Raw genomic sequence first — 16,099 nt, forward strand, 5'->3', positions numbered from 1 at the left:
TAAATATATAAAGTGATAAGTGTCTTTGTTAATGAGCTGACTGATGGCTGGCAGCCCCTAGGTAATTTCAGGATAGGGGATGGTCACCAGAAAGACTAACACAGGATTAGAGGTTGGAACTTCCAACCCTACCTCCCAACCTCCAGGTAGAGAGAGGAGCTAAAGGTTAAGTTGATCATTAGTGGCCATTTAATCATGTCCATGTAATAAAGCCTCTGTAATAACTAAAAAGAACAGGGTTTGGAGAGCTTCCTGGTAACTGAAGATGTGAAGGTTCCTGGAGGGTGGTGCCCCAGAGAGGGCATAGAAGCTCCATGCCCCTTCCCACATGCCTTGTCCTGTGCACCTTTTTCTCTGTACCTTTTGTAACAAAATAGTCTTATAATAATCTGGTAAATGCAAATAAATGTTTCCCTGAGTTCTGTGAGCCCAGTGACAAATTAATCAAACCTAAGGAGATGGTTGTAGGAACCTCAATTTATAGCTGGTCAGTCAGAAACACAGGTAAAATAATTTTGAAGCTTACAATTGATATCAGAAGTGGGCTTCAGTCTTGTTAGACTGAATTTTCAGCTTGTGTGATCTGATGCTATTTCCAGGTAAATAGTGTCAGAATTAAGTTGGAGGATACCCAATGGGAGTATGCTACCAAAATTACTGATTGGTTACTGGTGGGCAAAAAGTAATATGTGAATTATATCTCTATGAAGTTGTTACAAAAAAGTACAGTAAGCCAATCTATGTAAAAAAAGATTACTAACACAAGAGAAATTACTAATATCAGAAATGAAAGAGGAGACTGTACTCTAGATCCCATATATAGTAAAAGGATAATATAAGACAATTATGGAACAACTTGATGATTAATAACCTTTCAAAAAAGAAAGCACTATGCCCAGTTGTGTTCACTGGTGAGTTCTATCTGCCATTTAAGGAAGACACTATACCATGAGTTACACCAATCTCTCTGAGTCTCTATTCTCTATAATCCTTCAGAAGATAGAAACAGAGGGAATACTTCCTAACTCGTTCTGTGAGGTCTGCATAATCCTAGTCTCAAAACCATACAAAGACATTTAAAGAAAACTACAGACTTATATCTATCATGCACATATATGCAAGATTCCTTGACAATATCTTAGCAAATCCAATCCAACAGTGTATAAAAGTTACACACTGCAGCCAAGTGGCTACTCAAGACTGGTTCAACATTCAAAAATCAATGTATAACTTACCATATTTGAGGTGATGGATATGCTAATTGCACTGATTTGATCATTTCACAATGTATAGATGTATCAGAATACCACTTTGTACCCAATACATATGTACAATTATTATTTTTCAATTAAAAAGTTTAGGCTGGGAGTGGTGGCTCACGCCTGTAATTCCAGCACTTTGGGAGGCCGAGGTGGGTGGATCACGAGGTCAGAATATCCAGACCATCCTGGCCAACATGGTGAAACCTTGTCGCTACTGAAATACAAAAAATTAGCCAGGCGTGGTGTGCACCTGTAATCCCAGCTACTAGGGAGGCTGAGGCAGGGGAATCGCTCAAACCCAGAGGCGGAGATTGCAGTGAGCTGAGATCATGCCACGGCACTCCAGCCTGGTGACAGAACGAGACTCCGTCTCAAAAAAATATATATATATTTGTCACATATGTATTTTTTTCCTTTTTGAGACAGAGTTTCACTTCATCACCCAGGCTGGAGTGCAGTGGTGCAATCTCGGCTCACTGCAACCTCTGCCTCCCAGGTTTGAGCGATTTTCCTGCCTCAGTCTCCCAAGTAGCTTCAATTACAGGCGCCCACCACCACACCTGGCTGATTTTTGTATTTTTAGTAGAGATGGGGTTTCACCATGTTGGCCTGGCTGGTCTTGAACTTCTGACCTCAAGCTGCCTGCCTTGGCCTCCCAAAGTGTTGGGATTACAGGTGTGAGCCATCAAGCCCAGCCTACCAGAGAAATTTAACAAGGATATTGAAATAATTAAATTAAACAGAAGTCTCAGAACTGATAAATATATTTTCTCAACTGGAAAATTCATTAGAGGCTTTCAGTAGCAAAGTGGATCAAGCAGAGGAAAGAAGCAGTGACCTTGAAGACAGGCTGTTTGAAAAAACTAAGAGGAGAAAAAAGAATGAAAGCAATGAAGATGACCTACAGGATGTAGGAAAGTATTTCAAAAGACCAAAGCTAAGAATTGTTGGTCTTCAAGAGGGAGTTGAGCAAGAGCAAAGGTAGAAAGCTTATCCAAAGAAATAGCAGAAAACTCTCCAAAACTTGGGAAGGATATAAATATCCACATGCAGGAAGGCCAGAGGGCACCAAAGGAATTTGACCCAAATAAAACTACCCCAAGGCATATAATAACCAACTCTCAATGGTCAAGGACAAAGAGAGGATCTTAAAAGTAGCAAGAGAAAAGTAGCAAATAACCCTAATGGAGCTTCAGTTAGTCTGTCAACAGACTTCTCAGTACAAACCATAAAGGTAAGGAAGGATTAGAATGACATCTTCAGTGTGCTGAAAGAAAAAAAAAAAATCGAACATCTAAGAATCATATATCCAACAAAGTTATCCTTCAGATATGAGGGAGAGATATCTTCTTTCCCAGACAGAAGTTGAGAGAAGTGACCACTACTAGACCCATCCCACAAAAAGTGCTAAAGGGAGTTCTTCCATTTGAAATTTTAAAAATGCTAAGACACCAAAAAAAAAGTATAAAACACACTGGTAAAATTAAGTACATGGACAGACTCAGACATGGACAGAGTTAGACTCTTAATACTACAATTGATAACTCTAGTATAAAGCCCAAAAGACAAATCTACCAAGAACAATAATAGCTATGGCAGCCTATTCAGAGATAGGTAATGTAGACGTGTAAGTTGAGACTACTAAAATTCAGAATGTGGGGAAAGTGGAGCTAAGTTGTAGAGGTTTTTTTTCCCACTTTTTTCTTTGTTTCTATTTTTTTTTTGAGACGGAGTCTCGCTCTGTCGCCCAGGCTGGAGTGCAGTGGCCGGATCTCAGCTCACTGCAAGCTCCGTCTCCCGGGTTCACGCCATTCTCCTGCCTCAGCCTCCCGAGTAGCTGGGACTACAGGCGCCCGCCATCTCGCCCGGCTAGTTTTTTGTATTTTAGTAGAGACGGGGTTTTACCGTGTTAGCCAGGATGGTCTCGATCTCCTGACCTTGTGATCCGCCCGTCTCGGCCTCCCAAAGTGCTGGGATTACAGGCTTGAGCCACCGCGCCCGGCCCTTTGTTTCTATTTTTTAAGATGTCTTCTCATTAACTTGTTATCTGCAAGATGTTTTTTGTAAGCCTTGTGATAAAGACAAAACAAAAACCTATAATAGATTCACTAAAAGTCAAAAGCAGTGAATTAAGACATAGTACCAGAAAAAATCGTTTAGCCCCAAAGACAGAAAGGAAGAGAGGAGTTACAAAACAACCAGAAAACAAGCAATACAATGGCAGTAGTTTAAGTCCTTTCTTACAGATAACACTGAATGTGTATGGATTCAGTTCTCCAATTTAAAGCCTGAGTGGCTGAATGGTTAAAGAAGCCACAACTATATGCTGCCTACAAGAAACCCACTTTGGCTGGGTGCAGTGGCTCATGCCTGTAATCCCAATATTTTGGGAGGTTGAGGTGGGAGGATCACTTGAGACCAGGAGTTTGAGACCAGCCTGGGCAACAGAGTGAGAACCTGGCTCTACAAAAAATAAAACTGGCCGAGTGCAGTGGCTCACACCTGTAATCCCAGCACTTTGGGAGGCCAAGGTGGAAAGATTGCTTGAGCCCAGGAGATCGAGACCAGCCCGGGCAACATAGTGAGACCCCATCTCTACTAAAAAGTACAAGATGTGGTAGCATGTGCCTGTGGTCCCAGCTACTTGGGAGCCTGAGGTGAGAGGATCACTTAAGCCCAGGAAGTCAAGGCTGCAATGAGCTGTGATTGTGCCACTGCACTCCAGCCTTGACGAGAGAGTGAGACCCTATCTCAAAGCAGAAATTAGCTGGGCATGCTGGCATGTGCATGTGGTCCCAGATACACAGTAGGCTGAGGCAGGAGAGTTGCTTGATCAAGCCTGAGAGGTTGAGGCTACAGTGAGCCGTATTTGTGCCACTGCACTCCAGCCGGGGTAGCAGAGCATGACCATGTCTCAAAAAAATAAACTCAAGAAACCCGCTTTATCTGTAAAGATACACATAAAATGAAAGTGAAGAGCTAGAAAAGGATATATCATGCAACTGGAGACCAAAAAAGAGCAGGAGTAAGTAAGTATACCTATGTTAGATTAAAATAGACTAAAATCTAAGATGTAAGAAAAGCTAGGTGCAGTGGCTCATACCTGTAATCTCATTGCTTTGGGAGGCCTAGGTGAGAAGATCACTTGAAGCCAGGAGTTTGTGATTAGCCTGGGTAACCCTGTCTCTAAAGCAAAATTTAAACTGTAAAAATTAGCCCGGAGGCAGGGTGCAGTGGCTCACGCCTCTAATCCCAGCACTTTGGGAGGCCAAGGTGGGTGGATCACCTGAGGTCAGGAGTTCAAGACCAGCCTGGCCAACATGGTGAACTCCCATCTCTACTAGAAATACCAAAAATTAGCCTGGTATGGAGGCGGGCACCTGTAATCCCAGCTACTTGGGAGGCTGAGGCAGGAGAATCACTTGAACCCAGAAAGTGGAAGTTAGAGTGAGCTGAGGTTGCCCCATTGCACTCTAGCCTGGGCAACAAAAGTGAAACTCCATCTCAAAAAAAATTAGCCAGGCATGATGGTACATGCTTGTAGTCCCAGCTACTTGGGAGGCTGAGGTGGGAGAATTCGTTGAGCCCAGGAGTTTGAAGTTGCAGTGAGCTATGATGGTGCCACTCTGCAGGCCAAGTCTGGGTGACAGACTGTCTCGAAAGAAAAAAGACTGTAAAAAGAGGCAAAAAGGTCATATAATAATAAAGGGGTCAATTCAGCAAGAGGACAATTATATATGCACCTAACGCTGGTACTTTCGAGTACATATAAAACAATCTGACTGGTGAGAGAGACTGCAATACAATATTGGAGGACTTTGTCACTCCCCTCTTACTAATGGGCAGATTATCCAGACAGCAAGTCAACAAAGAGACATCAGAATTAAACTACACAGTAGATACAGAAATCCTCGAAAAAAATACTGGCAAATTGAATATAGAAAAAAATACTGGCAAACTGAATACTAATACAACATATTAAAAAGATCAATCACCATGATCAAGTAGATTACTCCTGAGGATGCAAGGATGGTTCAGTATACACACTAAATAAATGTGATACATCACATTAACATAACCAAGAACAAAAGCCATATGGTTGGCTAGGTGCAGTGGCTCATGCCTGTAATCGCAACACTTTGGGAGGCCGAGGCGGGCGGATCACTTGAGGTCAGGAGTTTGAGACCAGCCTGGCCAACATGGTGAAACTCCATCTTTACCAGAATTTCAAAAAATTAGCCTGGCATGGTGGTGCACACCTGTAATCCCAGCTACTCTGGAGGTTGAGGCATGAGAATTGCTTGAACCTGGGAGGTGGAGGTTGCAGTGAGCTGAGATTATGCCACTGCACTCCAGCCGGGGTGATGGAGTGAGACTGTGTCTCAAAAAAACAACAAAAACTACATGGTTATTTCAATAGATGCTGCACAAGCATTCAGTAAAATTCAACACCTCTTTATGATACAAACCCTCATCAAATTGTGTGTAGAAGGAACATACCTCAAAATAATAAAGGATATACATGACAAACCCACAACTAACATCATACTGTATGGGGAAGAGTTGAAGGCCTTTCCTCTGAGATCTGGAGCAAGACAAGGATGCCCACTTTAACCAGTTTTATTTAATATAGTATTGGAAATTGCAGCCAGAACAGTTAGGCAAGAGAAATAAAGGGCATCCAAATTGGAAAGCATGAAGTTAAGTTTGTCTTGTTCACAGATGACAGGATCTTTTTTTTTTTTTTTTTTGAGACGGAGTCTCGCTGTGTTGCCCCGGCTGGAGTGCAGTGGCTTGGTCTCAGCTCACTGCAAGCTCCGCTTCCCGGATTTATGCCATTCTTCTGCCTCAGCCTCCCGAGTAGCTGTGACTACAGGCGCCCGCCACCTTGCCCGGCTGGTTTTTGTTTTTGTATTTTTTAGTAGAGACAGGGTTTTACCATGTTAGCCAGGATGGTCTCAATCTCCTGACCTCGTGATCCGCCCGTCTCGGCCTCCCAAAGTGCTGGGATTACCGGCTTGAGCCACCGCGCCTGGCCCGATGACACAATCTTATACTTTGAAACACTTAAAGACACCACCAAAAAAGTGTTTAGACTGATAAATTTAGTAAAGTCACAGGACACAAAATACACAAACATCATTAGCATGAATATATACCAACAGTGAACAGTCTGAAAAATCAAAGCAATCCCATTTACAGTGACTACAAAACAGACACACATACACACACACATATATATATATATCTGGGAATTTAACCAAAGAAGTGAAAGATCTGTAAAACCCTGATGAAAGAAATTTAAGAGGACACACATACAGATGGAAAGATATTCCATGGTCATGGATTTAGGAGAGTTAATATTGTTGAAATGACAATACTACCCAAAGCAATTTACAGATTAAATACAATTCCTGTCAAAATACTAAAGACATTTTTCACAGAAACAGTAAAAGAAATCTTAAAATTTGTATGGAACCAGGAAAGACCTTGAATAGCCAAGGCTATACTTGGCAAAAATAACAAAGCTGGAGGCATCACACTATATAACATCAAAATGTACTACAAAGCTATAGTAACCCAGTCAGCATGGCACTGGCATAAAAACTGACACATAGACTAATGGAACAGAATAGAGTACCCAGAAACAAATCCATGCATTTGCAGTCAACTCATCTGCAACAAAGTCACTAAGAACATTCAATGAGAAAAGGAGAGTCTCTTTAATAAATGGTGGTAGGGTGACTGAATAACCATTTGCAGAATGAAATTAGGCCCCATCTCTCTCCATATACACAACAGTCAAAATAGATTAAAGATTTAAATCTAGGACCTGAAACTATGAAACCCCTAGAGGAAGACATTGGGGAAATAGACATTGGTCTGAGCAGAGATTTGTGTGTGTGTAAGACCTCAAAAGCATAGGCAAAAATAGACAAATGGGATTACATCAGGCTAAGAAGCCTCTGCCAATAAAGGAAACAAAGTGAAGAGACAAGCCACAGAATGGGAGAAAATATTTGCAAACTACCCATCTCATAAGGGATTAATAACTACAATATATAAAGAAGTCAGTAACCAAAAAGCAAATCTTATTTAAACACAAGCAAAATATTTGAACAGGCATTTTTCAAAAGATATAAATGGCCAAGAGGTATGTGAAAAGATGCTCAACATCACTAATCATTAGAACAATGCAAAGCAAAACTACAATGGGATATCCTGTCACCGCAGTCAAAATGGGTTTTAAAAAGACATTCATCCACTGATGGTGGGAATGTAAATTAGTACAGCCACTGTGGAGAATAGTATGGAGGATCCTCAGAAGACTAAAATAAGAGTTGCTGTATGATCCAGCAATTCCACTATTGGGTATATATCCAAAAGAAATGAAATCGTTGGGTGTGGTGGCTCATGCCTGTAATCCTAGCACTTTGGGAGGCCGAGGCAGGTGGATTGCCTGAGCTCAGGAGTTCAAGACCAGCCTGGGCAACATGGTGAAACCCTATCTACTAAAAAAGCAAAAACAAACCAAACCCCTCCCCCCCCAAAATTAGGCATAGTGGTGCGTGCCTGTAATCCCAGCTGCTTGGGAAACTGAGGCAGGAGAATCGCTGGAACCTGGGAGGTGGAGGTTGCAGTGAGCCAAGATCACACCATTGCACTCCAGCCTGGGCAACAAGAGCAAAACTCCGTCTAAAAAAAAAAACAAAGCATGAAATCCTGTCATTTGCAGCAACATGGATGGAACTGGAAGTCATGATGTCAAATGAAAGAAGCCAAGCACTGAAAGACAAGTGTCACATGGTCTCACTTGTGGGCGCTCGTGAGAGGACAGACTAGACTGGTGGTACGAAGGTCAGGGAAAGCTGGGCTCGGGGGAGATGAAGAGAAGTTGCTTAATGGGTATGAATATATGGTTTGATAGAGGAAATAAGACCTAGTGTTAAACAGATCAATAGGGTGACTCTTGTTTACAGTAATCTATTCTAGATTTCAAAATAGCTAGAAGAATTTGAATGGTTCTAGCGTAAAGAAAAGACAACCCCTGGTGCCATGGGGATGAAAAAAAAAACGATATGAAAAAAAAAAAATATTTAGGGTGATAGAAACCCCAACTACACCCAGTTTGATTTTTACAAGTTACATTAATGTATTATCACATGTACTTTGAACTATGTACCTCTATTATGCATCAATAAAAATAAAATGCAATGGTAACAAAATGAACAGCCCCATTACCAAATGGGCAAAAGACCCAAACACCTCACTAAAGAATATATACAGATGTCAGGTGAGTAGATGAAAAGATTATTAGACTATGAGAATGGCCTAAATCCAGGATACTGCCAATACCGAAAAATGCTGGTGAGGATGTGGAGCAGCAACAACATTCATTGCTGGTGGGAATGCAAAATGACGTAGCCACTTTGGGATATAGTTTAGTGGTTTCTTACAAAACTAGGCATACTCTTGCCTTTTGATTCAGCAGTCATGCTCCTTGGTATGTAATTAAATGACTTGAGAAGCTTTGTCCCCAAAACTTGCACAAATATATTTATAACAGCTTTATTCATAATTGTCACAACTTGGAAGCATGGAAGATGTCCTTCAGTAGGTTAATAGATGAATAAGCTGGTATATTGAGACAGTGGATTATTATTCCATGCTCAAAAGAAATGAGCTATTAAGTCATGAACAGACATGGAGGAAAGTTAATGCATACTACTAAGTGAAAGAAGGTAATTTGAAAAGGCCATATACTGTGTGATTCCAAGCATATGACTTTCTGAAAGAGGCAAAACTATGGAAACAAAACAAAAAAAGATCAGTGGTTGCCAGGGGTAGGAGGAAGAGGGGGTGAATACGTAGAGTACAGAGAATTTTTAGAGCAGTGAAACTATTTTATGTGATACTATGGTGGTGGGAACATGTCGTTATATATTTGTTAAAATCCATAGAATGTACCACATTAAGAGTGAACCCTAGTGTAAACTAAGTGGGTGAAGATAATGTACCAGTGTAGGTTCATCAGTTGTATCAAATATGCCACTGTGGTACAGGGTGCCTGTAGTAGAGGAGTGTGGATGTACAGGGCTGTGAGGCATATGGGAAACCTCTATTTTCTGCTCAGTTTTGCTGAGAACCTGAAACTGCTAAAAAGTTTATTGAAAAAAATAAGAAAATACAGTTATGTATTGCTTAGTGATGGCAATACACTCTCAGAAATGCATCATTTGGTGATTTTGTCCTTGTGCAAACCTGATGGAGTGTACTGACAAACACCTAGATGGTACAGCCTACTACACATGTAGGCTACATGGTATAGCCTATTGCTACTAAACTGAAAAGCTGTACGGCACATTACTGAATACTGTAGGCAGTTATAACAGTGATATTTTTGTATTAAACATAGCTAAACAGGCCGAGCATGGTGGCTCATGCCTGTAATCCCCGTACTTTGGGAGGCCGAGGTGGGTGGATCACCTGAGCTCAGGAGTTCGAGACCAGCCTGGCCAACATGGCGACACTCCATCTTTACCAAAAATATAAAAATTAGCCAGGTGTGGTGGCACATGCCTGTAATCCCAGCTACTTGGGAGACTGAGGCAAGAGAATCGCTTGAACTTGGGAGTCGGAGGTTGCAGTGAGTTGAGATCATGCACTGCAGTCTAGCCTGGGCGACAGAGTGAGATTCTGTCTCTAAAAAAAAACCCCAAAAAACAAACCCAAAAGCAACATAGCTAAACATAAACAAGATGTGTGACACTATGATGTTGCCATGGCTAGATGTTACTAGGCAATAAGAATTTTTCAGCCCCTATAATCCATGTAACCACTGTCATGTATGTTTTTTGTTGTTGACTAAAATGTGATTATTTTGCATATGACTGTATGTCTGAGATTTGTCTCATAATATATATGGAGTGCATATGGATGGATTGGGGATGATTTGCCATGAGTGTATGGTTACTAGAGCTGGCTGGCGCATACATGAAGTTTATAATAATTTTTGATATCTGGTAGGGTAAGTTTCCCCACTTACTCAAAATGATCATGGCCTTTTTGTTAAACTTTTTATATAAACATTTAAAAATAGACAAAAATAGACAAAACAGTATAAAGCTATATTAATTTAGACAGTATATAAAGTATTGGCATGAAAATAGACAACTTTTATAGAACAGAGTTCCCCAGATCAAACCCTCACAAATGAGGAAATTTGAAATATGACAAAGATGGCATTGTCAGGATGGGAATAGACTGGGACAGCGGGCATAGGACAATGAGAACATCTGTACAGATAAAGCAGGTTTCAGTTTCACACCTGAATACCTGTCAACATAATATATGATATATTGAGACTGTGATATTCTAATTAATGAATGAAGTAGTTATCAACAGTCAACAATGTTGAGGGTTAAGAAGTAACTGCAAAAGAACATTAAGGTTTTAAAACCTGCAGCATAAGTAAAGGTGTAACATATATGCACTGTAATGATAAATCCAAATTCCCGACGGTTGTTACCTCAGACGAAGGTTGGGTCTTTGTGATGTTTTGTTTCCTGAAGTTAAAAAGAAATGGAAGGAGATGTAGCAAAATATTAAAAATGATGGGTCTAGGTGATAGGTAATAGGTGCTCATTATAGAACTTTTTGTATTGTTTCTGTGCTTGAAGTAGTTTATAATGCTTTATAGCATTACTATAGGCCAGGCCTAGTGACTCATGCCTGTAAGGGCACATCACTTGAGCCTAGGAGTTGGAGACTAGCCTGAGCAGCATGACAAAAGCCCCTCTCTACAAAAAATACAAAAATCAGCAGGGTGTATTGGCACATGCCTATAGTCCCAGCTATGTGGGAAGCTGAGGTGAGAGGATCACTTCAGCCTGGGAGGCAGAGACTACAGTGAGCCGAGGTTGCATCACTGCACTCCAGCCTGGGCGATAGAGTGAGACGCTGTCTTAAAAAAAAAAAAAAAAAAAATGGCCGGGTGCAGTGACGCACGCCTGTAATCCCAGCACTTTGGAATCCGAGGCAGGTGGAACCACGAGGTCAGGAGTTCAAGACCAGCCTGGCCAAGATGGTGAAACCCTGTCTCTACTAAAACTACAAAAATTAGCCAGGTGTGGTGGCAGGCACCTGTAATCCCAGCTACTCGGGAGGCTGAGGCAGGATAATTGCTTGAACCCGGGTGACAGAGGTTGCGCCACTGCACTCCAGCCTGGGCAACAGAGTGAGACTTTGTCTCAAAAAAAAAAAAAAAAAATCATTAGTATAACCAAATGAAGTACTTGAATCTTGTTTTGATCTTAAACAAAATATTCAGAAAGACTTTTTCTTTTTTTTTTTGTTCAATTGGAGAAGTTTTACCAGAGATTTGGTATTAGTTATCAGGCAGTCATTAATTTTGTTCTGTGTGACAGTGGCACTTTGTTTATATAAGAAACTCTCCATATTTTTAGAGATGCATCTGTACCATGCATTAGATAATGTAATATTTCTGGGGCTTTAAAATACTACGGGAAAGAAAAAGGATAGTTTAAATAAGCATGGCAGGCTGGGTGTGGTGGCTCACACCTGTAATCCTAGCACTTTGGGAAGCTGAGGCGGGTGGATCACCTGAGGTCAGGAGTTCAAGACCAGCCTGGCCAGCAAGGCGAAACCCCGTCTCTACTAAAAATACAAAAATTAGCCGGGCGTGGTGGCACGTGCCTGTAATTCCAGCTGCTCGGGAGGTTGAAGCGGGAGAATCTGTTGAACCCAGAAGGCAGAGGTTGTAGTGAACCAAGATCGTGCCACTGCACTCTAGCCTGGGCAACAAGAGCGAGACTCTGTCTCAAAAAATAAATAAGCATGGCAAATCTTGATTCCTGTTGAGTCTTGGTGAAAGTTGTATGAAGGATTGTTGTAATATACCTTCAACTTCTGAATATGCTTGAAAATTTTTATAATTACATATACAGCAGTAAAAGCAATAAATGAATGTTGGAACTCCTACTATTGACAAACATGTTTGAAATGCTTTACTACAAAAAATTAAGATTTTCTAACTTTATCTTAAACTTCTGTTTGTCTCCTGTTTTTTTGTATTATATATATAAATATAACATTCGCATGTAATATATATTCATATGTAATAACTAAAGTTAGTGTTGACCAAGTCTTCCTCCAGACTCTCTATTTCACTTTTAAGTGCCAAAAATGGATCTTTAGATTTGGTATTTGTTTACAGTTTTTCTTTTCATAATGACAGCATAGTAGTGAATACCTCTGGGCAATCTCCAACAAATCAAAAGTACCAGAGGTAATTAGCACGAGGACCTGTTAAGTATATAAACTTGAGCCTTGAAAAAATTGTAGTACCCAAAAATGAATAAAGTATCCCAGAAATAATGCTTTTTCTTTTTTTCACTTTTTATGAAACAGTTTGAGACTCAGAATATAGAGTTGACACACATAAACTTTTCCTTTGTGGTTTCACATGTTTATAACTTTCTGGGTTAGTCCTGGTTGCATGCCTACCACGACTTCCTAGGTGTCCGTCTTTAAGTGACTTTACACAATTCCTTTTTGTAATTAATGTTCTTAAAACTGTCTTTGGCTAGAGATTCAGAGTATTTTAAGAGCGATGGAAACTGATGTTGAGAGAGTAAAGATTTCAAAACAACTTAGCATGACTAAGTATTTCCCTCTGTAACTTAGACTACCAAATCATTAACTCCTGTGATTGTTTGATAACAATGAATGTTTCACAACGTTTAAAAGTTCTTTTATTTTACTGTTGGATTTTTATAAGTAGTTAGAAATTTATGCAAGAAAGTATTGCCACTGTCTTCATGGGGAAACCGAGGCTTGCGAGTCTTGTGATTTCCTTAAAGTCATACATACAGCTGGTTAGTGGTAGAGTTAGATCTTAAATCAGTTTATTTTCTTGGTCAGTTTGGCTTACTTATTGTGCTTTGGAGAGGAAATTGATAATTTTACAAAGATGAACAATTTTTTTTTCATAAATACCTTACAACTTGAGATGCTAAAAGACATAAGTTAAGGCCAGGCACGGTGGCTCACACCTATAATCCCAGTGCTTTGGGAGGCTGAGGCGGGAGGATCATTTCAGCCCAGGAGGCCAAGACCAGCCTAGGCAGCATAGTGAAACTTTGCCTGTACAAGAAATTTCAAAAATTAGCTGGGCATGATGGTGCATGCCTGCAGTCCTAGCTACTCAGGAGGCCGAGGTGGGAGGATTGCTTGAGCCCAGGAATTTGAGGTTATAGTGGTCTGTGATTGTGTCACTGCACTCCAGCCTGGGCGACAATTGAGACCCTATCTCTTAACTTTTTTTTTTTTTTTTTTTAAAGAAACACAGCAGCTGACTGGGAAAAGTTTTGTAAAAGAAGACAGATTTGATATCCAGAATATATAAAATGCTCTTACAGATCAGAAGGAAAATCATTCATTAGAAGCAAATGTAAAGAATATCACCAAACAGGAAATGAGTCAGTAGTAAATATATGAAAAGATGCTCAAACTCCTTATTAACGGGAAATGTAGATTAAAATGACCATTTGCTACCCATGATATTTACAAGAAGTTTTAAAAGACAGAAAATAGTGACTGTTGTTAAGGGTATGGGAAAACAATCACACATCCCCATATACTGTTGATAAGTTCATCTTTTTTTTTTTTTTTCTCTGAGACGGAGTCTTGCTCTGTGGCCCAGGCTGGAGTGCAGTGGCCGGATCTCAGCTCACTGCAAGCTCCGCCTCCTGGGTTCACGCCATTCTCCTGCCTCAGCCTCCAAAGTAGCTGGGACTACAGGCGCCCGCCACCTCGCCCGGCTAGTTTTTTGTATTTTTTTAGTAGAGACGGGGTTTCACCGTGTTAGCCAGGATGGCCTCGATCTCCTGACCTCGTGATCCGCCCGTCTCGGCCTCCCAAAGTGCTGGGATTACAGGCTTGAGCCACCGCGCCCGGCCAAGTTCATCTTTTTTTTGAAGTCAGTTTGGCCAAACATATGTTCTGCCTGGGCTTAAACCATGTAGGAGGCACATTACATCAACTTAGTATTTAAAAGATGGTAAGAGGGAGCTGAGAAATTAATGCTAACTTTAAAGAACATAGGTCTAGTCACTGCCATGTGCTCTGGCTTTCTTTTCTCTTTTATTAAACATTTTTTGAATGTTTGTAGAAGGTACTGTACTAATTAGCATTTCCAATAAATTATCATTACAACAACCTTGTGAGGTGGCTATTTTTAACTTCCATTTTGCAGATGTGGAAACTTAGGCCAGAGAGATTAAATAACATGACCAAGTTCATTTAGTCAGCAGATGGGAATGTGTAAATTGAGCTTTAAAACCATGACCGTAACCACTGGATCATTAGATAGATAGTAGCAATTGGTTTGTGATACCCAGCATACCTTAAGTCTCATCTCTATTAAAAGGGTGTCATTTTGTATGTTTATATTTTTAAATTTAATACCTTATTTCTTTATCGGAATGCCAGTCTGATGAAAGTGAACATTAATGGACTGTCTTTTACTTTTCTCTCCAGAGGATCTGAAGAGGCAAAATGCAGTATTACAAGCTGCACAAGATGATTTGGGACACCTTCGAACCCAGCTGTGGGAAGCTCAAGCGGAGATGGAGAATATTAAGGCGATTGCCACAGTCTCCGAGAACACCAAGCAAGAAGCTATAGATGAAGTGAAAAGACAGTGGAGAGAAGAAGTTGCTTCACTTCAGGCTGTTATGAAAGGTAAAGACAAACAGATCAATGTTTTGATTTTCTAAGATATCCGATTCTGATGATTGAGAATATTTTCAGAGAATCTTAAAATATATCCAGACTTTCATTTGTGGTTTTATGTACTGTCATCATCAAGATATACTTTCAGATAAAAGAGAAGTCATAACATAAATGGGTATATCAGTGCTATCTAACTTAATAATGGAGAGTTCTAATAGGAGTGTTATAGAGATAATGCATTAAATGAGGACTGTACTTTGTAAGGCTTGAAAGTCGATTTCTTCTAGGAGGCAGGCTAGTAATGTCAAATAATAAAGCTGTATGGGCACAAGGAATGTGCTGGAGTAGAGAGAGCTGCCATGCAAAGGGTAAAGTAACTGTTTACATTGATGAGCTTCAGCTAATTATTGCCCTTCCAGTGTAGTTTGGCCATATGGTTTAGAATTTTTTTTTTTTTTTTTGAGATGGAATCTTGTTCTGTTGCCCAGCCTGGGGTGCAGTGGTGCAGTCTCAGCTCACTCTACTCACTGCAACCTCCGCCTTCCGGGCTCAAGCGATTCTCCTGCCTCAGCCTCCCAAGTAGCTGGGATTATAAGCATGTGCCACCACGCCTGGCTAATTTTGTATTTTTAGTAGAGATGGGGTTTCTCCATGTTGGTCCGGCTGGTCTTGAACTCCTGACCTCAGGTGATCCACCTGCCTTGGCCTCCCAAAGTCCTGGGATTACAGGTGTGAGCCACCGCACCCGGCCTGGCTTAGATTTTTGAAGAAATTTTGTATATGAAATCTTCACTGTGTTGGGTAGAATGGCCTATGGGCTAGGGTAGGCTTCATGGGCTGCCAGCTTTCATCTAAAAGAAGAGACATAGTTTAGTTTCAGACTCCTTTTGGCACTAGTGTTTAATTACTTCCCAAATTTCTGAGAAGATGATGATGAAACAAAGTAAGTTGTCACTGAATCTTTGGGTTCCTGGAATTAGTTAATATTCTGTTTTATTTTTTATTTTTTAAGACAGAGTCTCACTCTGTCGCCCAGTCTGGAGTGCAGTGGCACGATCTCGGCTCACTGCAACCTCTGCCTT

General features: G+C 40.6%; 1 protein-coding gene across 1 annotated transcript in view; it reads left to right on the forward strand.

Annotated features, from left to right (window-relative positions):
* Positions 1 to 16,099, forward strand: part of RABEP1 (rabaptin, RAB GTPase binding effector protein 1) — a 99,910-nt gene that overhangs the window by 20,444 nt on the left and 63,367 nt on the right. The window contains exon 4 of the mRNA XM_011958624.1: positions 14,823 to 15,026. Within this exon, the coding sequence (XP_011814014.1) occupies positions 14,823 to 15,026 (204 nt within the window). The remainder of the gene's footprint in view (positions 1 to 14,822; positions 15,027 to 16,099) is intronic.

Source organism: Colobus angolensis, unplaced genomic scaffold (genome assembly GCF_000951035.1).
Source record: "Colobus angolensis palliatus isolate OR3802 unplaced genomic scaffold, Cang.pa_1.0 Scaffold47, whole genome shotgun sequence".
NCBI classification, from domain to species: domain Eukaryota; kingdom Metazoa; phylum Chordata; class Mammalia; order Primates; family Cercopithecidae; genus Colobus; species Colobus angolensis.